Consider the following 27,466-nt stretch of genomic DNA (forward strand, 5'->3'; position numbering starts at 1 on the left):
ACATAAACTTAGGTTGTCATTAAAACTCGTTTTTCAACCACTCCACAAATTTCTCGGTTAGGACATCTACTTTGTGCATGACACAAGTACTTTTTCCAACAATTGTTCACTTATAAATCACTATCACAATTCCAGTGGGTCAGAAGTTTACATACACTAAGTTGATTGTGTATTGGAAAATTCCAGAATATTATGTCATGGCTTTAGAAGCTTCTGATAGGCTAATTGACATCATTTGAGTCTATTGGAGGTGTACCAGTGGATGTATTTCAAGGCCTACGTTCAAACTCAGTGCCTCTTTGCTTGACATCATGGGAAAATCAAAAGAAATCAGGCAAGACCACAGAAAGAAAATTGTAGACCTCCACAAGTCTGGTTCATCCTTGGGAGCAATTTCCAAATGCCTGAAGGTACCACGTTCATCTGTATAAACAATAGTATGCAAGTATAAACACCATGGGACCACGCAGCCCTCATACCGCTCAGGAAGGAGACGCGTTCTGTCTCCTAGAGATGAACGTACTTTGGTGCGAAAAGTGCAAATCAATCCCAGAACAACAGCAAAGGACCATGTGAAGATGCTGGAGGAAACAGGTACAAAAGTATCTATATCCACAGTAAAACGAGTCCTATAATCGACATAACCTGAAAGGCCGCTCAGCAAGGAAGAAGCCACTGCTCCAAAACCGCCATAAAAAAGCCAGACTACGGTTTGCAACTGCACATGGGAACAAAGATCGTACTTTTTGGAGAAATGTCCTCTGGTCTGATGAAACAAAAATAGAACTGTTTGGCCATAATGACCATCGTTATGTTTGGAGGAAAAAGGGGATAGCTTGCAAGCCGAAGAATACCATCCCAACCGTGAAGCACGGGGGTGGCAGCATCATGCTGTGGGGGTGCTTTGCTGCAAGAGGGACTGGTGCACTTCACAAAATAGATGGCACCATGATAAAGGAAAATGATGTGGATATATTGAAGCAACATCTCAAGACATCAGTCAGGAAGATAAAGCTTGGTCGCAAATGGGTCTTCCAAATGGACAATGACCCCAAGCATACTTCCAAAGTTGTGGCAAAATGGCTTAAGGACAACAAAGTCAAGGTATTGGAGTGGCAATCACAAAGCCCTGACCTCAATCCTATAGGAAGTTGTTGGCAGAACTGAAAAAGCGTGTGCGAGCAAGGAGACCTACAACCTGACTCAGTTACACCAGCTATGTCAGGAGAAATGGGCCAAAATTCACCCAACTTATTGTGGGAAGCTTGTGGATGGCTACCCGAAACGTTTGACCCAAGTTAAACAATTTAAAGGCAATGCTACCAAACACGAATTGAGTGTATGTAAACTTCTGACCCACTGGGAATGTGATGAAAGAAATACAGTGAGGGGAAAAAGTATTTGATCCCCTGCTGATTTTGTATGTTTGCCCACTGACAAAGACATGATCAGTCTATAATTTTAATGGTAGGTTTATTTCAACAGTGAGAGACAGAATAACAACAAAAAAATCCAGAAAAACGCATGTCAAAAATGTTATAAATTGATTTGCATTTTAATGAGGGAAATAAGTATTTGACCCCTCTGCAAAACATGACTTAGTACTTGGTGGCAAAACCCTTGTTGGCAATCACAGAGGTCAGACGTGTCTTGTAGTTGGCCACCAGGTTTGCACACATCTCAGGAGGGATTTTGTCCCACTCCTCTTTGCAGATCTTCTCCAAGTCATTAAGGTTTTGAGGCTGACGTTTGGCAACTTGAACCTTCACATATTTTCTATGGGATTAAGGTCTGGAGACTGGCTAGGCCACTCCAGGACCTTAATGTGCTTCTTCTTGAGCCACTCCTTTGTTGCCTTGGCCGTGTGTTTTGGGTCATTGTCATGGTGGAATACCCATCCACGACCCATTTTCAATGCCCTGGCTGAGGGAAGGATGTTCTCACCCAAGATTTGACGGTACATGGCGCCGTCCATAGTCCCTTTGATGCGGTGAAGTTGTCCTGTCCCCTTAGCAGAAAAACACCCCCAAAGCATAATGTTTCCACCTCCATGTTTGACGGTGGGGATGGTGTTCTTGGGGTCATAGCCAGCATTCCTCCTCCTCCAAACACGGCGAGTTGATTTGATGCCAAAGAGCTCGATTTTGGTCTCATCTGACCACAACACTTTCACCCAGTTCTCCTCTGAATCATTCAGATGTTCATTGGCAAACTTCAGACGGGCCTATATATGTGCTTTCTTGAGCAGGGGGACCTTGCGGGCGCTGCAGGATTTTAGTCCTTCACGGCGTAGTGTGTTACCAATTGTTTTCTTGGTGACTATGGTCCCAGCTGCCTTGAGATCATTGACAAGATCCTCCCGTGTAGTTCTGGGCTGATTCCTCACCGTTCTCATGATCATTGCAACTCCACGAGGTGAGATCTTGCATGGAGCCCCAGGCCAAGGGAGATTGACAGGTCTTTTGTGTTTCTTCCATTTGCGAATAATCGCACCAACTGTTGTCACCTTCTTACCAAGCTGCTTGGCGATGGTCTTGTAGCCCATTCCAGCCTTGTGTAGGTCTACAATCTTGTCCCTGACATCCTTGGAGAACTCTTTGGTCTTGGCCATGGTGGAGAGTTTGGAATCTGATTGATTGCTTCTGTGGACAGGTGTCTTTTATACAGGTAACAAGCTGAGATTAGGAGCACTCCCTTTAAGAGTGTGCTCCTAATCTCAGCTCGTTACCTGTGTAAAAGACACCTGGGAGCCAGAAATCTTTCTGAGTCAAATACTTATTTCCCTCATTAAAATGCAAATAAATGTATAACATTTTTGACATGCATTTTTGTTGTTATTCTGTCTCTCACTGTTCAAATAAACCTACCATTAAAATTATAGACTGATCATTTCTTTGTCAGTGGGCAAACGTATAAAATCAGCAGGGGATCAAATACTATTTTCCCTCACTGTAAAAGCTTAAATAAATCAATCATTCTCTCTACTATTATTCTGACATTTCACATTCTTAAAATAAAGTGGTGATCCTAACTGACCTAAAACAGAGAATTTTTACTAGGATTAAATGTCAGGAATTGTGAAAAACTGAGTTTAAATGTATTTGGCTAAGGTGTATGTAAACTTCTGACTTCAACTGTACACACACACATACATACATACAGGTCTGAAATTGTGTGGGTGTTATATTGTGCTTGATGCTTGCCTTTTTCTGCAGCCACTGCACTGCCCAGCTCCAGTGACCAGACAGATCTTTAAAATAGTCCTTAGCAGGGGCACACCTGGAGTAAAGAGACACAAACACTTTGTGAAACCAGGAAGTATGAAATGAGAGGTTTTTACTGAAAATGGTGGCGACATGAACATATTTCCCGGTCTCTGGAGGAACTCACTTCTGTGCCAGGGTAACCAGGAACTTGACACACTGGTAGCAGCGGCTGCTGTCCACGTTGTTACTCTGGTGCATCAATGCTGCAAACAAGAGAAGAGTCACACACACACTTTCCACATGCCTTAAGGCGTCCGCATGCTTCCCAGCCGAAACAGTTCGTGCATATATTATGATGACTTTTTGTGACTTTTTGTTCGTTTCGGACTTCGGTGAGTTTTTTTCCCCGGCTGTTCGGGCAACCACATTTTTTTTCTAGAGGCAAGCCGAAGTTCGGAGCCGAAGTCCACGCCCCTTCATCGGTGATTGGTCAACAGTAGGGATTCTTCAATAAAGTATTCTTTGTCATTCAATGAGAGACGACTCGTTTTCATTGAAAAACATTTTTAATTGAGAAATACTGCACCAAACACCTTAGTTAGATGTAAAATTGCGCGACTAAGATCTCCTTGGCAAAAACGTCAAAATCAATGATAGATTTCTAGAGTTATTTTAGATTAAATTTGACTATTTTGAGGCTACGGCGTCTGAAAATGGACAAACAGTACTATTGCCGCTTTTTTCTCGTTTTTAAGAGAAAGTATTTTAAGGGAGTATGCAAGCACACTCGTTGGTTCGGCTAGCCGAGTTCGGCAAGGCACCAGACAAACTGAAGCATGCTGACGCCTTTACACACACTCTCCACATGCCTTGCAAATACACACACTCTCCACACACACACCCTACCAGCGGAAGGTGGAAGATAGCCTACCTAGCAGGCCTTTCTCTGACTCAAAGGCGTACTTCAGTCTCTGGGTCTGGAGAGGGTCCTCCACCACCTGAGAACACACACGTTACACATGTATTACACTGCCTCAATTTGTCGGGAAATGGATTCTACAAGGTGTCAAAAGCATTCCACTGGCGCATGTTGACTCCAATGCTTCTCACAGTTGCGTCAAGTTGGCTGGATGTCCTTTGGGTGCTGGACCATTCTTGATACACGCGGGAAACTGTTGAGCATGAAAAACCCAGCAGCATTGCAGTTCTTGACACACTCAAACTGGTGCACCTGACACATACTACCATACCCCGTTCAAAGGCACTTAAATATTTTGTCTTGCCCATTCACCCTCTGAATGGCACACATACACAAGCCATGTCTCAATTGTCTCAAGGCTTAAAAATCCTTCTTTAACCTGTCTCCTCACCTTTACCTACACTGATTGGAGTGGATTTAACAGGTGACATCAATAAAGGATCATAGCTTTCACCTTGATTCACCTGGTCAGTCTATGTCACGGAAAGAGCAGGTGTTCTTAAATGTTTAGTATACTCAGTGTACATGTTAACACATATATTACACATACACGTTACACACACAGTCTGGAGCTGACATTAGTCACTGTGTTTTCAAGGACAGCAAGTAGTGCTGAGCAATTAGTGCTTTTTGAGGTAGGTTCGGTTTCGGTTCGATGATAATTTTTTTTATCCTGGTTTTCGATTTCTATAATTTGTTTTTAAAACATTAAATGCATTATGAAATGATGACAAAATGATTTTAGAGCTTTTTAATGGAAATTCCAAAGCCAAAAACAGTTAACATTCAATTGCCAAAACATTCAATTTTCTCTGTCAGGTCCACATTGGGTAGACATAAATAGAACAATTTGAAATGATGATGAAATAATAAAACATTCCAGTTGTGTATATTACTTAGAATGTATTTGATGTTTTTTTGTCATCATCTCATCTCTGCTCAGGCAGTAGCAGTCAGCCAGCCAGACCATCTAACGTTATCTCTGTGCTCCCCATACTGTACTGTCTTTAGTCATCCTATTTAGCTAGGCTAGCCTGCCTAAGTATGCTGCAAATCATTCTACTAATCCTTCAATGTAGATAAGGTATACTTTCATTTACGGTCTCTTTCCCACTCATAGTTGTGTTGTGTACATTCCTCTCTCTTGCGGTCTATGCGGTCTGTGTATCTAACCTAACATAGCAGGCATAAAAGTGTACCCGTCTCTGTAAACAGGCACAATGGATTATGGTCATTGTAGTTAATTACCAAGTTTCTGCGCTGAACTTGAATATTTATTTAATGAACACTACAACTCCCTTCAGCCCAGCATCCCACATACTTTTTGAATTGATTTCTTTCATGAATTTCTCTATAGACAAATGGTGCGTCGGGCTCAGAAAAAAACAGAACTAAATGGAACTCAAGTAATTGAACCGACGTCGGTCAATGAGTTGTTTAATAACCCCCCCAAAAAACAGAATTTACAGTGCCTTGCAAAAGTATTCATCCCCCTTGGCGTATTTCCTATTTTGTTGCATTACAACCTGTAATTTAAATGGATTTTTATTTGGATTTCATGTAATGGACATACACAAAATTGTCCAAATTGGTTAAGTGAAATGAAAAAAATAACTTGTTTCAAAAAATTCTAAATAATAAATAACGGAAAAGTGGTGCGTGCATATGTATTCACCCCCCTTTGCTATGAAGCCCCTAAATAAGATCTGGAGCAACCAATTACCTTCAGAAGTCACATAATTAGTTGAATAAAGTCCACCTGTGTGCAATCTAAGTGTCACATGATCTGTCACATGATCTCAATATATATACACCTGTTCTGAAAGGCCCCAGATTCTGCAACACCACTAAGCAAGGGGCACCACCAAGCAAGCAGCACTATGAAGACCAAGGAGCTCTCCAAACAGGTCAGGGACAAAGTTGTGGAGAAGTACAGATCAGGGTTGGGTTATAAAAAAATATCTGAAACTTTGAACATCCCACGGAGCACCATTAAATCCATTATAAAAAAATGGAAAGAATATGGCACCACAACAAACCTGCCAAGAGAGGGCCGCCCACCAAAACTCACGGACCAGGCAAGGAGGGCAATAATCAGAGGCAACAAAGAGACCAAAGATAACCCTGAAGGAGCTGCAAAGCTCCACAGCGGAGATTGGAGTATCTGTCCATAGGACCACTTTAAGCCGTACACTCCACAGAGCTGGGCTTTACAGAAGAGTGGCCAGAAAAATGCCATTGCTTATAGAATAAAATAAGAAAACATGTTTGGTGTTCGCCAAAAGGCATGTGGGAGACTCCCCAAACATATGGAGGAAGGTACTCTGGTCAGATGAGACTAAAATTGAAGTTTTTGGCCATCAAGGAAAACGCTATGTCTGGCGCAAACCCAACACCTCTCATCACCCCGAGAACACCATCCCCACAGTGAAGCATGGTGGTGGCAGCATCATGCTGTGGGGATTTTTCATCAGCAGGGACTGGGAAACTAGTCAGAATTGAAGGAATGATGGATGGCGCTAAATACAGGGAAATTCTTGAGGGAAACCTGTTTCAGTCTTCCAGAGATCTGAGACTGGGACGGAGGTTCACCTTCGAGCAGGACAATGATCCTAAGCATACTGCTAAAGCAACACTCGAGTGGAAACATTTAAAATGTCTTGGAATGGCCTAGTCAAAGCCCAGACCTCAATCCAATTGAGAATCTGTGGTATGACTTAAAGATTGCTGTACATCAGCGGAACCCATCCAACTTGAAGGAGCTGGAGCAGTTTTGCCTTGAAGAATGAGCAAAAATCCCAGTGGCTTGATGTGCCAAGCTTATAGAGACATACCCCAAGAGACTTGCAGCTGTAATTGCTGCAAAAGGTGGCTCTACAAAGTATTGACTTTGGGGGGGTGACTAGTTATGCACGCTCAAGTTCTGGTTGTCGTCTTATTTCTTGTTTGTTTCACAAGAAAAAATATTTGGCATGTTGTGTAAATCAAATGATACAAACCCCCCAAAATCAATTTTAATTCCAGGTTGTAAGGCAACAAAATAGGAAAAATGCCAAGGGGGGTGAATACTTTGGCAAGCCACTGTAAATTAATCGCTCAGCCCTAATGCACAGACAGTTTTGATTGTCAGCGGTCACTCACCAGCAGCTCTTGCAGCAGCTGGAACACGTTCTTCAACTCATGGGGCGGAGCGGTCTCCAACTGCGTCTATATACACACACAGATCAGAATGGTAATGATGTGTTTGGTGCTGGGATTTGTAGTCATCTGTGGCAATGGATTTGTTTAGAACTGGTAGTTGTAGTTCTTACCTTGAGCAGCTGTAGTACTCCGAGGGAGAAGGGTTCGTTACAGAAGGAGCAGTACATCGCCATCTCTATCAGCACAGTCAGAGGGCCCGACAACTCCCGCATCGCAAACATCACCTGCAGGCACACACACACAAAACTTTTTTTTTAACTTCCATATACACAAACAATTTCAACGATTTTACTGAGTTACAGTTCATATAAGGAAATAAGTCAATATAAATAAATTCATTAGGCCCTAATCTATGGATTTCACATGACTGGGCAGGGACACAGCCAATCAGAATTAGTTTTCCCCCACAATAGGGCTTTATTACAGACAGAGTGTGTGTGTGTGTGTGTGTGCATGTATGTATGTATGTATGTATGTGTGTGTTACCTCTAGCAGGTAAGGCTGTCCCTCGGGGCTGAAGAGCGAGGCCATGATGTCAGCGTTGAGGGGGAGGAGGCGGGAGGAGGCAGGGACACTGCTCACAATCAGCTTACACACACCTTGATCTGAGAAGCGCACACACAATCACATCAGGTTATACACATCAGCGTATTATGGAACCATCCTAACTGTGGTAAGGTGAGTGTGTCCGTGTTACCATGTGTGCGCTGTGTGTTGAGGTCTGAGTGGAGAGTCATCAGGGCCAGAGTGGAGTGCAGGTGCAGGAACTCTCTGGCCTGGGCTGGACTCCACCTCCGATTCTAGAATGAGAGAATGAGAAGGAATCAGAGGAAAAGGGAACAAGAAAGAGGGAGAGGGGAAAAAGGTAATGAGCGTCCAGAACCACCAACAACAACATCCTGTCATATTCATTTCTATGCAGCGGTGTAGGAATTGAGTGTTTGTGTGCATGTACCTGGTTGTTCTGTCTGTTGGGTCCGAGGAGGAAGATGAGCATCCTGCGATACGCTGAGTGTTTCAACAACAACTGGCATGGACCAGAGCCTCTCTGAGCAAAGTTGCTGAAGAGGCTGAAGTATTGGTTGCAGTGTTTGACGTTCTCAGGAACGTCTTTGTCCAAAAGGGAGAGGAGCATGTCGGTCAGGCTGTCCAATCCAGAGTCAGCGAAGTGGAGCGCGCTCTCTAAGGTCTTCTCCAATATTGCTGCCACTACGACCCTCACCTCCCTCACCCCACACTCCAACAGACACACTCTGGAAGGGGGGAGGAGAGAAAAAGAAGAGATGAGGGAGAGAAAGAGAAAATGTGTTAGATTGATGAGTAGTAATGTAAGATATAAGTAGTGGTACTGTGGTAGTACTGCAGTGGTTCTGTGTAGAGTACATTTACATTACATTTTAGTCATTTAGCAGACGCTCTTATCCAGAGCGACTAGTAGTATTATAGTAGTTAGTATTAGGGCAGTGGCGGTCATTAAATTGTCAGCTGGTAATTTACCATTAATTAACAAACACGTTTAGCATCTCCAGGTCTCCACGCATACAAGCCGCTGATGCGCGCCTTTGGAACATCTACACAAAAAAAAGTCTAATAAAGCCATTTAATATATACCATCACAATAAATCCATTATTTATTTTAGTCAGGTCTAAAGAAACATTATGATATGAAGAAAATATATTTCAGAATAACAGAATAGGAATCGGCCTAATGTATGTTATCTGGCTATGCGCCATGCCATAGGCTGTAGGCTTGTTCATTTAGCAGATAAGATATGCTTATAAGTTCCATGCCATTATTTTATATTATATGATTTTATAGTAAGAAGAATATAATTGAATCAAATAGAAAGGATATTTTTCCCCATTCCGGAGTGAGTGCGCATATGAAGTGGCTATGTTGAGCGTAAAAGTGATAATTTGAAACAGGTCCTATATACGCTAGATTTAGAGTTATATGGCAACTTTAGTTGTGAATGATACAAACCTGTCTGTCTTCGGAATCAGAACATATAATGGGAAGAAGTTAGCATAAGCTCTAATATGCGAATGGATGTTCTACATACAACGTCTTAAACACTTTGAATTAATCATCACCTTAGAAAGCTACGTCAATTTCGCTGCATTTGGCTTTGAAACATCCACAACGACCACGTTTTCCACTCAGTTTCAACCTGTTGTTGAACTTCTTTCTTCAAATTGATCATCACAATGAGGTAAACAATTTTTGCCTAATGGTGAGTTTTAAAAGCATGATACTGTTTTGATGTGATTTCTGATTGCATTTGCATTGATGTCAGAGTGGTTAGAGGGAAAATAGAGCCCTGAGTACCAGGCCATTAGCGACCTGGTGTTGGGTACTACCAACACATGTCCAGAGCACATAAGAGGAGATTACCATGACTCAACGGTCACATAGAATTTGACTGCGGTCATAACACATGACTGCCGGTGTGGCGGTAATACGGTCACCGCAACACCTCTAAGTAGTAGAATAGTAGTATTATAGTAGTTTTATAGCAGTACTGACTTGGTGATCTCTTTTCCCTCAGGTCCCACCAGGTACTGAGCCATCCAGTGACAGGCTTCACTGCTTTTAGACAGCAGCACCTCCACCGTAGCCATCCACTCCTCTGTGTCCACCCGCAGCTTCTTCTTGGTGTGGAGGTAGGTGTGGAACAGGAAGTGGACTGCTAGCTGGAGACTCTCTCTGGCCATGGCCTGGTAGGCTGGGTGCTTCAGCTTCGTCTGCAACACACACACATTGTTTATAAGAACAGTTTTAAAAGAGGCAGGCATAACTTTGAATTATGCAGACACGTCTCTGTTTATCCTACACACACAAACACATACCGCGTTGACGGAGGCCAGTGACAGGGTGAAGTTGAAGTAGTCGCTGTTGTACACATCTCTGTTCTTCATAAACTTCAGGTTCTCATCTCTCACCATCTATAGAGAGAGAGAGAGAGAGAGAGAGAGAGAGAGAGAGAGAGAGAGAGAGAGAGAGAGAGAGAGAGAGAGAGAGAGAGAGAGAGAGAGAGAGAGAGAGAGAGAGAGACAGAAGGGGAGAGGAGTTTGTTTGTGCGCCACAAGACTGTATTAGCTATCTGAGCTAATGCCTAGGTATGAACACAGGGTGCTTTTTTAAAGATTCTTCAGGTCTCAGGCAAGATGATTGATTACAAAACGTGGTCCCCCAAACCAGTCCAATCCAGTGTAGTCACCTGGTAGATCCTAGCAGGCATCTTCTCCACAAACAGACCTTTCTTCTCTCCCTTTCGTACGAGGCGGGTCAGGACAGAGAGACGGTCATTGTTGGCTCTAGCGGGGCGAGGGGAAGACTGGGGACTGACGTCTGGGCTAGAGGGCGCCGAACTACAGGGAAGAGAGAGGGTTACAGTGTGAGTAGTGTGTGTGTATGAGGTGTGTGTATGTAGGCTATGTGTGTGTGTGACTCACAGCGTGAGGTCTTCTGCCTCTTGCCTCATGACGCTGACTCTGCTCTTCTTAGGGAGAACTGGAGAGTTCTGGTCACTGATCCTCTGGTAGAACAACATGTAGGCATTCCAATACCGCCGCCGCACGTCAGGGTAGGGGTTAGCTACACACACAAACAAAGTGATGTTATGTTTGATCTTTTATGAGTTTGTCATTAATGTATAGAATAAACTGGGAAAAAAGGGGACCGAGGACACTACCCAGAGGGACCCCAAAAGTGTTGGCGCTGAGAATGTTCCATTGACATCCACTACTTGGTCTACATGTTAAATAGGGCTTACACTGATCGTAGACTTTAGGCTGGTACTCTCCTCCAAAGCACTCGTACTCCAGAGTCTCGTCGTTCATATCAAACTCCTCGACCACGTTGTCATTAAACTTATACCACCTTCCTCTAGCACTTCCCCTACAGGAGAGGAGAGAGATGGGAGAGAGCAGAATGGTAAGATGACTATTTGTGATCAATGTATTTTGCTTGTCTTAAAAGTGAGGTATTTGTTTATAACACTTAAGTGTTGGTCTCTTACCGCCGGTCCTTTATGAAGGAGTAGTAGTGTCCAGCGTGTGCCTGTCCGCTGTGGACTACGACTCCCACCAGCTCGTAGTTCTCAGAGATAGTGACCTTCTTCCTGGGTGAGCCCCCTACTTCCCCCCGGCCGTCTCCCCCCTCCGCCCCCCCATCCTGACGAGCCATGCCAGACACTGTGTAGGGCTCCATGTTCAGCACCCAGGGAAACCTGATCTGCTCGTCGTATTTGATCGAGCGTCCGCTCTCCCAGTCGAAGCCGAAGCGCATCAGATGGATACAGAGAACACTGGGCAGGGACTTTATGCAGGTCCGCTTCACTGTGGTACGCTGGAGAGATACACACACCAAGTTAACATTCATGTACATTAACACTGGACAGCGACTTAATACACATCCTGTTTATGCATTCATTAATACACACACACCTTCTCCTTGCACTTTTCGCAATAGTAGGCGTTGGTTCCTTCTAGCACCTCCCCCCTGACGAACTGGTCCAATGAGATCTCCAGACTCTGACAGGAAGTCACACCCAGGTTCAGCGCCATAAACGTCTCCTCTCGCTCATATCTACGGTCAGAGGTCAGAGGTTATAGTTAGAGGTTTAGAAGTGATGGCTGCCTGTGTGTGTGTGTGTGTGTGTGTGTATGCGTGAGCTCACCGGTGAGGGCAGTCTTTGCAGATCTTCTGATCAGAGAAGATTCCCTGGAAAGTGTTCTTAAAGATCTGCTCGCGGCCGATTTTCTAAAGAACAAAACAGACATCTCAATATGTGAACAATAAAGGTGTGTGTTACATTATAATATAAATGTGTGTGTTAAGTAGATGTGAACAGTGGAGTCTGTGTTACCTTGAGGTGCTCGTCCAACTGGTCCACCAGTGAAGTGAAGAACTCATAGGCATCCTGTTGCTCTCGTACATACAGCTCCTTATTCCACATCTTAAAGATCTACAGAAACACAAACATTCATTATTTTTGACCCAAACACGGGTAGTTTGTTGAGTATGTACTGTGTAGTGTACTTGAATGTGTGTGTGCATGTTCGGATACCTTCCAGAAGTTCTCAGGGACGTAGTACTGCAGCTTGCTCTCCATCAGGTGTCCAAACAGAGACTGGACCTGACAGAACACACTCTCGTCTGGCTGCTCCGTGTCGTCCTCTATAGACAGAAAGGCCTCAGCCAGGCCGGGCTGCATGTACAGCTGCTGGAAAACAGCATTCATATAGCAGGTGGCGCCACCGTTCTTTAACCCTACGAACCCTGACACAGAACGACTGTCCACCGGCGGGAGGAACTGGGAGAGGGGCACGGAAGGAGGGAGGAAATAGAAGGAGAGAGAGAGTTAGACACGTTGAAGGTAGAAACATTACATACCTGTAAACGCTTCAGTTCTATCAAGCATTTCTCCATTCACGTGTGTTTATTGTTTGTTGTGTGTGTTTGTTGTCTGTATGCACTAGGGGAGTAACAGTACACGTATTCGTACCGAACTTTTCGGTATGGGGACCCCGTTCATTCTGCACTGTGAACCAGATAGAATATATATATATATATTTTTTAAACACTAGGCCTATAGGCTATGCCTACGCTGCATGGTAGACCAATGCCTCGAGTAAATCGGAGCTGAAAATATATTTCTGGCTATTCCGTTAAAACAACTAGAGTCTATGCACACGTTGTAATCCAAATTCAAATCTTAATTGCCGCATTTCAAACTGTCCTTTTGTGAGGCGCAGCTGGGAACTAGTTCTACTATGGCGAGTGGTGGGGTCGATAAACCAGAATTAGAGGTTCCCACCATCATCGTTTAAATCTCCAGTTTGGGAACATTTTGGCTTCCCAGTAGATTACAACGATGATGGACAGAGAGTTGTGGATAAAACGTTAACAGTATGTCGCGTTAACAGTATGTCACCACGCTCAACGAGAATAGCCTATGCAGCTGGCAACACTCAAATATGTCGACACATTTACACCGACATCACCCTGGTATACCGCCGCAAGACTGAAACGCAAAGAAACAACACAACATTGTCTCCCCTCTGCATTCAAGCAGCCCTTGGCAGCTGATTGTGACCGGGCCAAAGAAATGACAAGAGCGATAGGTAGGCTACTCTCATTGGTTGAGAATAGGGTTTTTCTTGTGAAAGTACTCGAGCCACGTTACGAACTTCCCTCTTGCTACCATTTCAGCAAACAGGTAGTAGGCTACCCACTCTATATAAGCCAGCCAAAGCAAAAGTTCGCACACTGTGTTGTGCTTACTTAACAGTTAAAGCCCACCACATTACCTCGGAAGGAGATGTACCATGCTACAGACACGCCCCCTTTATGAGAGTCACAAGTACGCATCTGGCACTGAAGGAGGCAGTGTCATGGTGCGTTCGTAACCAAGATGGAAGAGGGAATTTACCATATACGACTGGGAAAAATCCACTTAAACGGCCATCAAACTCATAATTACTAGTGGGAAACTAGTCTATCATCCTTAGCACCCACCTCTTCCGCATGCTGACCTCTGACGTCACCTACTAAGGAAATGTACAACAGCATTTTTGGCAGTTTAATGAAACAACAAAACATTATTTATAAAAAGCAATCTATTTAACTCTATAACTTGTTTGCAAGCATGATACCTGTTCTTTTAGTTTATGGTTGACGCAGCTTGTTGGCCATTAGCCAATCGGCGTTTCTCAACGAGTTCAAATCACATGAACGCATCCAACTGGTATTTACGACTTCTCAACTGGTAAACTCCCACCTCCCACAAATGCAGCCTCAGAGTGGAAACTTGAGGCCCAACATAACAATCCAGTCACAACAGACAATGCCAGGAACATTGTAAATGGCATATCATTTTCCTGCTGTACCGAAACGTGGGTTTGGTGAACCGTTACACCCCTACTGTGCACACATCTGTGTATGTGCGCACATGAGTGCAAGAATGTGTGTGAGACTCACATCAAACTCCTTGCTGAGCGAGGGGTCTGACTGGTGGTGCATGGACAGCAGTTCTCTGGTGATGAGCTGTAGGTTGGCCACAGAGCTGTCTGCCAGCATCACCAGCACCTCGTAGGCTGCCAGTCTGCTGCTAGCCATACTGCACTTGGGGTGGAAGTCGTGGCTGGGGGGGGAGCTGGAGGCGGGGTTAGACGTGTTCAGGATGATGCGGGATGCTCGGAAGAGGAAGTCATCTAACAGCTGCTGGATCAGAGAGGGACCTGCGGAGCAAAAACACACGCTGTAAATGTGAAAGCCTTGTATTTAGCAACTTTGAAATCAGAACCGCCTGGACTGTCTTGTAATGGTAGAAGACAGGAAATTGACTTGCAATTGTGCTGTAGCCCTACCACAGCAAAGCATTAGGAAAATGGAACCTTACAAGGACCTGATCTTTATGTATCGCTGTGTGTGTGTGTGTGTGTGTGTGTGTGTGTGTGTGTGTACAGTATATGAATGTGTGTGTACTCACCCAGTTGTTCCTTCTCTGTGCCACAGAGTGACAGTAGTGTTTTGATGAGGCGGAGGTGTCCAGCCTGCAGGATGTTGTCAGCCTCGCTGGTCTCCATCTCAGAGCTCCAGCTGGGCTCAAAGTTATCCAACCAGCTGATCTCATCTTCCAACATGGCCGCCGCACTCACTGACAACACCTCTATCTCCGAACCTGGAGGGGGGCAGGAGCATTCATCATGTGTCAATGACAGTGTTGGAAAACTGTTGGGGTGTGTGTGTGTGCGCACGCAAGTTTGTGTGTGCGTGTGTGTAAACTCACTGGTCAAGTCGTCCAGTAGTTGACATCGCAGGTCAAAGTACTCAGTACACTGCGACAGCAACCTGGACAGACAGAACAATATTACACTCAGATATAGACAAACAGACAGGACAAACACACGGAACAAAACTGTTCGTGGCACTATACATCCATATACATTTACAACTAACTATAGCTATATGATGCTATACATCTATCATTGGTCATGGATAGTTTGGCGCCATCTGCTGTCGAACGTAACTTACTACTGCCTCCCACTACTGTACCTCTGGTTGACTCCTCTCATGACAGACGTGGGGCTCCAGAGGGGCAGCTGGGAGGTGAGGACGACTCGGAGCAGGAACACGTTGGGTTTGATGATCTCAGGGAACGCAGAGGTGTCGGATTGGCTCAGAGTATACAGCTGGTCACACGCCACACGCCGGATCTGACAGAGACACGGGTTAGAACATACGCACACACTCCGTCTCACACACCCACACACATCCTAGTTACCTCTCCACTGGCTGATCCTAGCAGGATGTCGATGATGAAGTCGCTGACACAGGGGAGGATGTAGAATGAGCCTGGACAGAGACACACACTGTTAGCATTATGTCTTCATAAAACAGTGTCTGTGTGCCAAATCAAATTATATTCGTCACTTGCGTCGTAAAACAACAGGTGTAGACTAACGGTGAAATGCTTACTTACGGGACCTTCCCAACAATGCAGAGAGAAAGAAAATAGAGAAATAATAGAAAAGTAAAACACGTAATAATAAAAGTAATAATAAATACACAATGGGTAACGATAACTTGGTTATATACACGGGGTACCAGTACTAAGTCTGTGTGCAGGGATATGAGGTAATTGAGGTAGATAAGTACATATAACTAGGAATAAAGTGACAGATAATAAACAGTAGCAGCAGCGTATGTGATAAGACTGAAAAGGTTAGTGCAAAAAGGGTAAATGCAGATAGTTAAATAGATAACAGAATAGCTACTCAGACTAACTATTTCGCAGTCCCTATGGCTTGGGGGTAGAAGCTGTTCAGGGTCCTGTTGGTTCCAGACTTGGTGCATCGGTACCGCTCGCCGTGCAGTAGCAGAGAGAACAGTCTATGACTTGGGTGGCTGGAGTCATTGACCATTTTTATGGCCTTCCTCTGACACCGCCTGGTATACAGGTCCTGGATGGCAGGGAGCTCGGCCCCAGTGATGTATTGGGCCGTACGCATTACCCTCTGTAGGGCCTTGCGGTCAGATGACAAGCAGTTGCTATACCAAGCGTTGATGCAGCCAGTCAAGATGATCTCAATGGTGCAGCTGTATAACCTTTTGAGGGCCCATGCCAAATCTTTTCAACCTTGTGAGGGGGAAGAGGCGTTGTCCTGTCCTCTTCACGACTGTGTTGGTGTGTGTGGACCATGATAGAGCCTTAGTGATGTGGACACCGAGGAACTCCCGACCCGCCCTACTACAGCCCCGTAGATGTGAATGGGGGCTTGCTCAGCCCTCCGTTTCCTGTTGAGGGAGAGGATGTTGTTCTGGCAACACACTGCCAGGTCTCTGAACCCCCTCCCTTTAGGCTGTCTCATTGTCGTCAATGATCAGTGTGTGTGTGTGTGTGTGTGTGTGTGTGTGTGTGTGTGTGAGTGTGTGTGTTACCTAGCTGCTGTGTTCGTAGCTGTAGACAGGTGACCAGTAGAGACAGGGCCTCTCTAGCGATGATGCAGTCTTTAATAGAAACAATCTGCTGTTTCACGCATATCCCAGCATGCAGCGCTGTGGGCGGCGCCTCACCCTCACTGCTGGAGCTGCAGTTACTTCCTGTAGAGAGAGACAGAGAGAGAGAGAGAGAGAGAGAGAGAAAGGGAGATGTAAAAAGACAGAGAGGAGAGAGCGAAATCCTCAGTATAAGGCAAAATAATCAGAATATTGTAATAATTTCATTGCTCACAATTCAGGCTGATGTTTATGTTGTTAAATATGTGTCAATATAATCTGCCAGTGCCTTGTGTGTGTGTGTGTGTGTCTCACCAGTGCTGCTGACACGGGTGCGGACCCCGAGTGGGAGGAGCGAGCTGTGCTCAGGTCTGATTGGCTGTGGACTGCCGACGAGGTCCAATCGGCCGGCGGCTGCTGCCCAGGTGAGACGCATGAAGCACGCCACAGTCGAGGTGAAGTCCCCCACCTCCATCGTCTATAGAGGAGAGACAGGGTTAGAGGTGTGTGTTAGATGTGTGTATTAGGTGCATGTTTGTGTTAGGTATGCATTAGGGGGTTGTGTGTATGTGTATGTACCTGTATAGCTACACGTGCAGCAGGGATGATCTCCTCTACTCTGATGGAGGAGCGTTCAGACAGAGACATCTGTCTATAGGAGCTCTTCTCTGGTGTTCCACACAGAGACAGCTGCCTCCCCGGTCGCCCCGCGTTACGGAACGGCCGACTAGACAGCGTGTCGCCCTCTCGGATGACATCATCATCCAGCAACGACGGCATACTCTGGCCAACCAATAGGAACCTGCAGGGGAAAGAAAGATCCAATCACATTCAACCTCTCTAACAACTTATCTTAACGTGTGTGTGTGTGTGTGTGTGTGTGTGGTGTGTACCTGGCCAGTTGTAGACAGATGGAGTAGACTCCCTGTCTGGTCTCATAGTCCACCTCAGAGGGAATAGAGTCTCGCTGCATCACGTTCACCACCAAACTGAGTCCTCCAGCTTTCAGGAAGTTCTCACAGAAAGACTTGACACTGGTCTTAGCCATCTCATCATCTGAGGTTGGCATCAACTTAGAACTCAACACCTTGAAAGAGAGAGAAAGAAAGAAAGAAAGAAAGAAAGAAAGAAAGAAAGAAAGAAAGAAAGAAAGAAAGAAAGAAAGAAAGAAAGAAAGAAAGAAAGAAAGAAAGAAAGAAAGAAAGAAAGAAAGAAAGAAAGAAAGAAAGAAAGAAAGAAAGAAAGAAAGAAAGAAAGAAAGAAAGAAAGAAAGAAAGAAAGAAAGAAAGAAAGAAAGAAAGAAAGAAAGAAAGAAAGAAAGAAAGAAAGAAAGAAAGAAGATAAAGTGAGAGGTCACAGAAAGAAATGTGTGAAGTGTGTCCGTGCACAAATGTGTGTGTGTGTGTGTACCTCTAGGTTGTAGAGGACTCTGAAGGTGGACATCCCGGGAGCAGAGGACCTGAAGAGTGATTCCAAGATGGAGGCGGCGCTGGGCTGGTGCTGCTGCTTAGAACCCAGAGACGGAGAGCGAGAGCCTGACCCCTGACCCAGAGTGAACAGCGTCTTCTACAGGAGACACACACAGGAAACACATACATGTTGTCACACTGGCTCTGGTCAGAGGGGTTGAACTCTCCTCATCATTTCAACACAAACACAAACTAACCCACTGCGCTTGACCTGATGTTTGCTAGTACAGGGTTAGATTATAATAGTACTAAGGGTTAGTAGCTATAGAACTAGTTAATGTAAATGTACCTGGTGACTCCATACACTGGACTCTTTGGGAACAAAGTTATCTAGAGCATCCTGAACCTCTGGGTCTGTTGGTATCAGCAGCAGCAGCTTACGCACACGCAGGGTTATCCTGGAACGCACACACAGAACGTTATACATTTTGGACCATTCAGGATTCAGAGGATCTGTGTGTGTTAGTGTAAGACTCACCGGGGTTCATCCAGGTTGGCCAGCTGGTAAAGCATCTCAAACACGTTACACACCAACGCCATGACAACACCTGGAAGGGACTTCTCCTACAAACACACCATTAGCACATAATCAGACTCAAACATGAACTCAATGTGTTTGTATATACTGTACGTGTGTGTGTGTGTGTGTGTGTGTGTGTGTGATTGTGTGTGGTATACCTGTTCCATAGCGTAGGCTGAGTTGAAGACCGCAGAGCTCGAGGAAGAGGCGGAGGCAGAGGACTCTGAGCTGCCACCAGAGGGCGTGCCGGTGCCGGAGCTCTTCACTGTCAGAGACTGCTCATCACTGAACCCCAGCTGGGACAGCAGCTTCTGGTCCCGGTTCATTGTCAACTACAGACAGAGGGAGAGAGTTAAACAAAACACACACACACACATTTACATATGATACACAGTCACACACACAATCTTCCAAATTTGGGCTTACTATTCTGTCACACACACTATGTTCAGTCAACAAGGCACACACAGACACAAATGATGCACACACTTACCACGCTGTCATTGGCAAAGATCTGGACGTTGTCGACTGGACAGCTGAGGTGCTCAGCAATCTTCCAGCGGATGCTGCCTATAGTCTCGTTACTGTGGGCCTCCAGGGTGAAGGTGTCTTTGGTGGACTCATAGGTGACGTGCAGAGAGACAGGGTGGCCATTGAACGACGCTCCGTGAGGTAGAATGGTACGAGGCACAGAGTACAGGTCCTATACACACACGCAGCCACAGTCATTTATCTATCTTTCCATGTCACGCTCTCATCCCCCTCTCGTCACCCAAATATAAATGGTTTATAACGACATACCATAGGTGAAAGTCGTTTCTAACGATTAAACAAAAATTGTAAATGCTGTGTTACATATTTTGGTCAGTGTGAGGTCTTACCTCGATAGTGATGACGTAACGCTCAGCCAATAGCAGCAGCCTCTCAATGATCACCAGTTTGGTGGACCTGGAAGGTGATTGGACAGACGTAGCAACAGTCGGCATGGCGGTGGCCGTCAGCATCTTGGTTGCCCTGGTAACAGCATGAGTCAACGTGGGGCCTCCTAGAGCTGAACTGGCTGCCTCCAGTCGTTTGTAACAATCAGCGATGAACTTCTTGTGTAAAGACACAGAATCCTACAGAGACACACAGAGTCAATAGCAGAGACCGTAGCCATGCCCCGCACACACAGGTTTGAGTACTAATGGATTACATGTAACAGGGATTACGTAATCAGATTACAAAAATGAATTAACTATTAGCCCAGATTGCTTAAAAGAAATAAAAAATAGGTGGAATCGAATTACTGTTATATTCTTAAAAACAGCTGATTACTTCATCTAATATCAATAAGTGGGCTGCAATTGTTTGCCTCAAACACATTGAAATTGCAGGTTTTTGAAAGCAGTGCTGAGCGTAAGTCACCTTTTAGTGGAAATGGAGTCACCTTTTAGTGGAAACTCCTCTCTTCTGTTCGAATCTATTTAAAATCTCCAAGACTGCCAAATTGCTTTCCTTGGTTGTTTCTACAGAAACTGTCTTTAAATAAAAAACATCAGACCCCCGCTTACTGAGAACTAAATCATCCCCCATTTCATCTTGGATCTGTTACATACAGTGGGGAAAAAAAGTATTTAGTCAGCCACCAATTGTGCAAGTTCTCCCACTTAAAAAGATGAGAGAGGCCTGTAATTTTCAACATAGGTACACGTCAACTATGACAGACAAATTGAGAAAAAAAGACTGAATCTGCAATAGGTAAGCAGCTTGGTTTGAAGAAATCAACTGTGGGAGCAATTATTAGGAAATGGAAGACATACAAGACCACTGATAATCTCCCTCGATCTGGGGCTCCACGCAAGATCTCACCCCGTGGGGTCAAAATGATCACAAGAGCGGTGAGCAAAAATCCCAGAACCACACGGGGGGACCTAGTGAATGACCTGCAGAGAGCTGGGACCAAAGTAACACAGCCTACCATCAGTAACACACTACGCCGCCAGGGACTCAAATCCTGCAGTGCCAGACGTGTCCCCCTGCTTAAGCCAGTACATGTCCAGGCCCGTCTGAAGTTTGCTAGATTGCATTTTGATGATCCAGAAGAGGATTGGGAGAATGTCATATGGTCAGATGAAACCAAAATAGAACTTTTTGGTCAAAACTCAACTCGTCGTGTTTGGAGGACAAAGAATGCTGAGTTGCATCCAAAGAACACCATACCTACTGTGAAGCATGGGGGTGGAAACATCATGCTTTGGGGCTGTTTTTCTGCAAAGGGACCAGGACGGCATGACAATGATCCCAAACACACCGCCCGGGCAACGAAGGAGTGGCTTCGTAAGAAGCATTTCAAGGTCCTGGAGTGGCCTAGCCAGTCTCCAGATCTCAACCCCATAGAAAATATTTGGAGGGAGTTGAAAGTCCGTGTTGCCCAGCGACAGCCCCAAAACATCACTGCTCTAGAGGAGATCTGCATGGAGGAATGGGCCAAAATACCAGCAACAGTGTGTGAAAACCTTGTGAAGACTTACAGAAAACGTTTGACCTGTGTCATTGCCAACAAAGGGTATATAACAAAGTATTGAGAAACTTTTGTTATTGACCAAATACTTATTTTCCACCATAATTTGCAAATAAATTCATAAAAAATCCTACAATGTGATTTTCTGGATTTTTTTTTCTCATTTTGTCTGTCATAGTTGACGTGTACCTATGATGAAAATTACAGGCCTCTCTCATCTTTTTAAGTGGGAGAACTTGCACAATTGGTGGCTGACTAAATACTTTTTTCCCCCACTGTATGTCTATTGAAGACTTTATTGTTCTAGACTGTTATGTTAAAAGTGGGCCAGACATTCAAATGACAATTTCCTCTTTTACTGGGTGGCTGGGTGTAGTAGGTCTATAACTGGACAACCAAATAACGAGAGTTGGGAATGCTTTCCCTAGAACTTGGCAGTGAAGCTGACTTTTTAGCAGTGATGCCATTTCATCAATAAGATGCAACAGGCACCTGAGCCAGCAATTGCCCAAAGATGCTGGGGAGTTGTGTGGGCAAGAGAGGAGTTGGGTGGGCAGAGAGGGGACTCATCAGTCTGCAGCATAAACTGAGGCGGCAGATAATGGCTAACCAAGTAATCCAAAAATAATTCAGACTGCGTTACTCATTTTGAGTATTCCAATGGAATATATTACTAATTACTTTTACTGTCATGTAATCTCTAATCAGTAACTGATAATTTTTCAAAAAACACTCAAACTGGACAGTTTTATCTCCATCTCTTCATTCAAAGACTCAATCATGGACACTCTTACTGACAGTTGTGGCTGCTTCGCGTGATGTATTGTTGTCTCTACCTTCTTGCTTTTGTGCTGTTGTCTGTGCCCAATAATGTTTGTACCATGTTTTGTGCTGCTACCATGTTGTGCTGCTGCCATGTTGTGTTGCTACCATGTTGCTGTCATGTGGTGTTGCTACCATGCTGTGCTGTTGCCATGTTGCTGTCATGTGGTGTTGCTACCATGCTGTGTTGTCATGTGTTGTTACCATGCTGTTGTTGTGTTAGGTCTCTTTATGTAGTGTTGTGGTGTCTCTCGTCGTGATGTGTGTTTTGTCCTATATTTTTATTTTTAATCCCAGCCCCCGTCCCCGCAGGAGGCCTTTTGCCTTTTGGTAGGCCGTCATTGTAAATAAGAATTTGTTCTTAACTGACTTGCCTAGTTAAATAAAGGTTAAATAAAAATAAATAAAAGTAATCCGCCATCAAACCCTGCACACACACACCTTCTTCATTTTTGGGTTGAGGTTGGTGTAGCTGTAGGTGATGATGAGCTGGATGGCCTCATTAGCGATCTCCTCGTCAGGCGTTTCCATGGCGATGCGCCAGATAAAGTCCATCCCAGCCAGGTCCAGCCGCTCCACACACTGGACCATAATGATAAAAGGGTTAGGGTGTTTAGGTCCCACAGGTGTATTAATCCTAACTGTCATGCTAGTTTTAGCCTCATATGCTGAATAAATTGACAGAAACTGTCAGAATGTTGGAGTACATAAATGACTTTCCAGCTCAGAAAATACGTCTCAATCCTGATATGGAGATGAACGACTGTCTAGACATGTCATAAACCATATAATTTAATAAAAGGGATCATTCCACCACGTCGGTGCCTTTTGAGATGAGTAACTTCTCAAAATGTCACCTAATTACCTCAACTAGCCGGTGCCCCCGCACATTGACTTGATTATTTTATTTTACTGCTGCTCTTTAGTTATTTGCTTTTATTTCTTACTTATCTATTTTTTACTTAACACTTTTTTTTGTAACTGCATTGTTGGTTAAGGGCTTGTAAGTAAGCATTTCACTGTAATGTCTACACCTGTTGTATTCGGCGCATGTGGCAAATAACATTTGATTAAATTTAATTTTAACATTCTGTCATAAAGAGCACATTTTTTACAATAAAAAATAACAAGACTATAGTATTATTAATGCCTATTAAAGGTGCACTATGCAGAAATCGCTCTGCCATTTCCTGGTTGCTAAAATTCGAATAGTTTGCCTAATTTCAGTTAGTGACAAAACAAGCATGTAGAGATTCATTGCACCATCTAAACCGCTGTTTTCCATACCCAAAAATATTGTATTTTCAGCTGGTGTACAAAACCGAAAGTAAAAGACGCAAAAATGAAACTTATGAAAGATCTTTAACTCAACGTTCTATGTCAATTGTTGGGTCGCACCAAAAGTTATACATTGCCGCTTTAAGTGCCAAATAAAGTAATAGGGTTGACCGTAACAGGATTGATGATTTCATCTTAAAATCAGCCATAAATTATTTTATGACGGGGGAAATGGAAGCTTGTTGTGTGCAACTGGAGGGGCAATTGAATGCAAGCTTTAAAAAAAAAAAGACATTTGTAAAACATTTCTAGCCTGCCTATCTATGGGTAACAAGGTTGATGTGTTATGCTCGTCCAACTCAGATTTCCACTACAAAACACCAGAAAATGGTCAAAGAGTTGAACCAGCTCACCTGCTGATTTGACTATTAGATGTTCAATGTTTCTTTTGAATAAAACATTTTAAAAAGGAATAGTTTCCCAAATTAAAACGAGAGTTCAGTTCACGTATGAGGTTTGACCTCGAAATGAGGAACACGTTTTTTTTGTATTACCTTAACATGAATCACTAAATTACATGAAATAAATAATAATCTTCAGAAATGACTTTAAAGCAACAAAATAACTAGGGCTTTAAAATGATGGTGAAAACTTTAAGAAATGTGGGGTTAAGTTGGTAAAATTGTCACTTTAGAAAGTCTTTATTCATATAAAAAAAAAAAAAGATTTATTGAATTATCCATGTGGTCTATATTAAAAGGGCACTTTATTGTATATAACAGGCTTTACAAATTCTATATTGCGCACAATTTCTAATTAAAATTTCAAAAGGGCACTAATTTCGTGTAACAACCTAAAATGGCTGCATGTGGACAAATGTAACTATACTTGTGGGGACCAGAAACATTTTTACCAGCTGGGGACATTTTGGCGATCCCCACAAGGAAAAAGGCTATTTCTAGGGGGTTTAGGGTAAGAGTTAGAATTAGAGGTTTAGGATTTAGGCTTAAGTTTTGGGGTTAGGGTAAGGGTTAGGGAAAATAGGATTTTGAATGGGAATCAATTGTGTCCCCACAATGTTAGTAAAACAAGACTGTGTTTGCATGTACTGACTCACCAGTTGAGTCCCCTGGCGTTTCAAGCGATGGTCACACAAGTTGACATTCTCAAAGAAGGTCTTGAACAGATTGAAGCCTGAAACATCCCAAATAAAACCCTGGTTAAAGCCACTATGTAAGATCTACATATGTCAATGAGTGGGCCACCAACAAAAATGGTGTGTATGTCTCACCATTCATAGTAATCTCGTAGGGCTCCAGTTTGAGGATCTTCTCTTTGAAGAGCTGCTGCTGAACATCACTCTCCAGATCATGCTGGCCCTTAGTGAACCACTCAAAACACATCTACACACACAGGTAAAGTTAGTGTGTATAGACACACAGAGTAGACTATGTAATGTAGACTGTGTAACGTGTGTGTGTACCTCTCTGTCCAGCTCGCAGACTTCGGGTCCAGAGACCAGGCAGTCCCATAGTTCTTTGGCTCTGTTCCAGACCAGGTAGAGGCTAGCCTCCTGGAGGAAGAAGGCCAGGAACCTCAGGTGGCCGTCTAGATACTGAGGAGGGGAGGGAGAGAGAGAGAGAGAGAGAGAGAGAGAGTCAGAGGCTAGCATGGACTTCAAACCACAATCATCCTCGTTCCTAAGAACTCTAAGGCCTCATGCCACAATGATTACCACCCTGTAGCACTTTGAGAGGGTGGTTATGGCACACATTAACACCACCATCCCAGCCACCCTAGACCCAATCCAATTTGCATACCGCCCCAACAATCTCAATTGGTCTCCAAACTGCTCTCACCCACCGAGATAAGAAGAATACCTATGTGAGAATGCTGTTTATTGACTACAGGTCAGCGTTCAACACCATTATCCCCTCCAAGCTTGTCACCAAGATTAGGACTCTGGGTCTGAACACCTCCCTCTGCTACTGGATCCTGGACTTCCTGACGGGCCGACCCCAGGTGGTGAGGGTAGGCAACATCACCTCCACCATGCTGACCCTGGTGGAGGTGATGTTGCCTGCAGTGGAGCAGGTAGACAGCTTCAAGTTCCTCTGTGTCCAAACCACTAAAGATGGTCCAAACATACACGCACAGTCGTGAAGAAGGCGCGGCAGTGCCTCTTCCCCCTCAGGAGGTTGAAAAAGTTTGGAATGGGCCCTCAAATCCTGAAAAAGTTCTACAGCTGTACCATAGAGAGCATATTGACTGGCTGCATCAATGCTTGGTATGGCAATAGTACCACCCTCGATGGCATGGCGCTATGGAGGGTTGTGCGGACAGACCCTTACTTACTTACAATAATAATAATAATAAGCCATTTAGCAGACGCTTTTATCCAAAGCGACTTACAGTCATGCGTGCATACATTTTTGTGTATGGGTGGTCCCGGGGATCGAACCCACTACCTTGGCGTTACAAGCGCCGTGCTCTACCAGCTGAGCTAGAGGACCACGAAATGCTTAATTGTGTATTTCATATTTCTTATTCCTCGTGTGTTTTTTCTAGTAATACATTTTTATTGATTATTGCATTATTGGGTTTAGAGCTTGCAAGAAAGGCATTTCACTGTACTTGTGCATGTGACATTAAAACTTGAAACTCTCACAGAGGTCAAAATCCTCAGTCCATCATCCAGCATCTCAACTAGGGCCGGGACGATACCAGTATCATGATACTCGTTAGTATCGTGGCAAGGAAACAAAACACGAAAGTGGATTTAACTTCTTTAGGAAAACAGCCCTAATGTTGGAAACAAACATTATGTTGTCATCCAGTCACATTTGTTTATTTTCCAAATCTATATCACACAATATTTTACATACAGCAGAATATGTTTCTACAAATATTGCGATACTGGTATCGTCACAGCCGTAATCTCAACCACATAAACTTCTACCAAAGCTCTAGATTCCTCAACCCATCAAAGCAAATCACACACACAGACAGACAGACACGCTGTGGTACCTCCTGGTAGGTGTATCGTCCATCCACCAGTGTGTGTCCGGTCAGTCCATTGTTCCCAGCTGCAGACACAGCCAGTCGATGACAGACCACCAGAGATCCTGTGATCAGTTTGACGATCTCAAAGTTCTTCTTCAAGTCCTGGATGATGCTCTGCTGGGGGAGCACATGTGCTATGAAGATGTGTCTGTTCATTTAAAAATGTGTCATGTAATGTACTGTACTGTATTCATGTACTTTTAATGCTGTCGACTGCTGCCAACTTGGATAAGGTCTCTCTTGCAGGGGTAATGTGTGTAGGTAATGTGTGTGTGTACCTTGTCCTGTTTCTGGTAGGACTGTTTGATGAAGGAGCGTGTGATATCATGGAGCTGCCGCAGAGCTGGAACCACCCAGACCGCTTGGGGACTGCCCTGCTGAGAAGACTACACACACGCACACACACACACACACACACCTAGATGAGCAGTACCGTCTGATTCCTTCAGCTCATCCAATCACATGAAACAGAAGACCAGAGCCCACCCCCCACACACACCTTGACGCCCAAACATAAACTTTATCCCATCAATATCTCACCCCTTGACTTCCCCAACACACACACGCCTTATGACCTCAATGAAGACTGGCCCATTCCACAGAGAATTAGACTCCTGCTGTAGTAGTGAAACAGCTCATGTTACCCTGCGTTCATAACCAAGTGGGAAGGTGGCATTTACCACATACAACTAGGAAAGATCCACTTGAATGCCTCTCCAACTGGTAATTACTAGTGGGAAACTCGTCTTTCATCCCTGAGCTCCGACTTCTCCACATGCTGACCTCTGACATCACCTACTAAGGAAATTACCTAGATAACAGCATTTTGGGCAGTTAAATGCAACAACTAAAATATTATTTATAAAAAGAAATCTATAAATATGGTTATTGAACCCTATAATTTGTTTACAAGCATGATA

At 44.2% G+C, this 27,466-nt stretch overlaps 1 protein-coding gene across 3 annotated transcripts in view; it reads right to left on the bottom strand.

Moving 5' to 3' along the window:
• usp24 (ubiquitin specific peptidase 24) overlaps positions 1 to 27,466 on the bottom strand; it is a 49,903-nt gene that overhangs the window by 1,708 nt on the left and 20,729 nt on the right. For 2 of the 3 annotated variants that reach the window (XM_045207813.1, XM_045207812.1), the window contains 39 exons: positions 26,825 to 26,932; positions 26,511 to 26,663; positions 24,967 to 25,098; positions 24,775 to 24,886; positions 24,601 to 24,677; positions 22,647 to 22,787; positions 19,762 to 19,998; positions 19,374 to 19,583; positions 19,039 to 19,212; positions 18,839 to 18,924; positions 18,650 to 18,758; positions 18,302 to 18,457; positions 17,785 to 17,978; positions 17,471 to 17,693; positions 17,207 to 17,369; positions 16,835 to 16,996; positions 15,678 to 15,748; positions 15,449 to 15,609; positions 15,183 to 15,244; positions 14,883 to 15,074; positions 14,372 to 14,631; positions 12,459 to 12,704; positions 12,258 to 12,356; positions 12,069 to 12,151; positions 11,836 to 11,977; positions 11,409 to 11,737; positions 11,163 to 11,287; positions 10,843 to 10,984; positions 10,608 to 10,758; positions 10,237 to 10,332; positions 9,914 to 10,131; positions 8,342 to 8,639; positions 8,084 to 8,186; positions 7,873 to 7,991; positions 7,497 to 7,610; positions 7,327 to 7,392; positions 4,138 to 4,204; positions 3,391 to 3,469; positions 3,204 to 3,279 (listed from right to left, as the gene is read on the bottom strand). In XM_045207813.1, the coding sequence (XP_045063748.1) occupies positions 3,204 to 3,279; positions 3,391 to 3,469; positions 4,138 to 4,204; positions 7,327 to 7,392; positions 7,497 to 7,610; positions 7,873 to 7,991; positions 8,084 to 8,186; positions 8,342 to 8,639; positions 9,914 to 10,131; positions 10,237 to 10,332; positions 10,608 to 10,758; positions 10,843 to 10,984; positions 11,163 to 11,287; positions 11,409 to 11,737; positions 11,836 to 11,977; positions 12,069 to 12,151; positions 12,258 to 12,356; positions 12,459 to 12,704; positions 14,372 to 14,631; positions 14,883 to 15,074; positions 15,183 to 15,244; positions 15,449 to 15,609; positions 15,678 to 15,748; positions 16,835 to 16,996; positions 17,207 to 17,369; positions 17,471 to 17,693; positions 17,785 to 17,978; positions 18,302 to 18,457; positions 18,650 to 18,758; positions 18,839 to 18,924; positions 19,039 to 19,212; positions 19,374 to 19,583; positions 19,762 to 19,998; positions 22,647 to 22,787; positions 24,601 to 24,677; positions 24,775 to 24,886; positions 24,967 to 25,098; positions 26,511 to 26,663; positions 26,825 to 26,932 (5,736 nt within the window). The remainder of the gene's footprint in view (positions 1 to 3,203; positions 3,280 to 3,390; positions 3,470 to 4,137; positions 4,205 to 7,326; positions 7,393 to 7,496; positions 7,611 to 7,872; positions 7,992 to 8,083; positions 8,187 to 8,341; positions 8,640 to 9,913; positions 10,132 to 10,236; positions 10,333 to 10,607; positions 10,759 to 10,842; positions 10,985 to 11,162; positions 11,288 to 11,408; positions 11,738 to 11,835; positions 11,978 to 12,068; positions 12,152 to 12,257; positions 12,357 to 12,458; positions 12,705 to 14,371; positions 14,632 to 14,882; positions 15,075 to 15,182; positions 15,245 to 15,448; positions 15,610 to 15,677; positions 15,749 to 16,834; positions 16,997 to 17,206; positions 17,370 to 17,470; positions 17,694 to 17,784; positions 17,979 to 18,301; positions 18,458 to 18,649; positions 18,759 to 18,838; positions 18,925 to 19,038; positions 19,213 to 19,373; positions 19,584 to 19,761; positions 19,999 to 22,646; positions 22,788 to 24,600; positions 24,678 to 24,774; positions 24,887 to 24,966; positions 25,099 to 26,510; positions 26,664 to 26,824; positions 26,933 to 27,466) is intronic. The other variant, XM_041848850.2, reaches the window with a different exon arrangement.

This window comes from Coregonus clupeaformis, chromosome 26, assembly GCF_020615455.1.
Source record: "Coregonus clupeaformis isolate EN_2021a chromosome 26, ASM2061545v1, whole genome shotgun sequence".
Classification (NCBI taxonomy): Eukaryota; Metazoa; Chordata; class Actinopteri; order Salmoniformes; family Salmonidae; genus Coregonus; species Coregonus clupeaformis.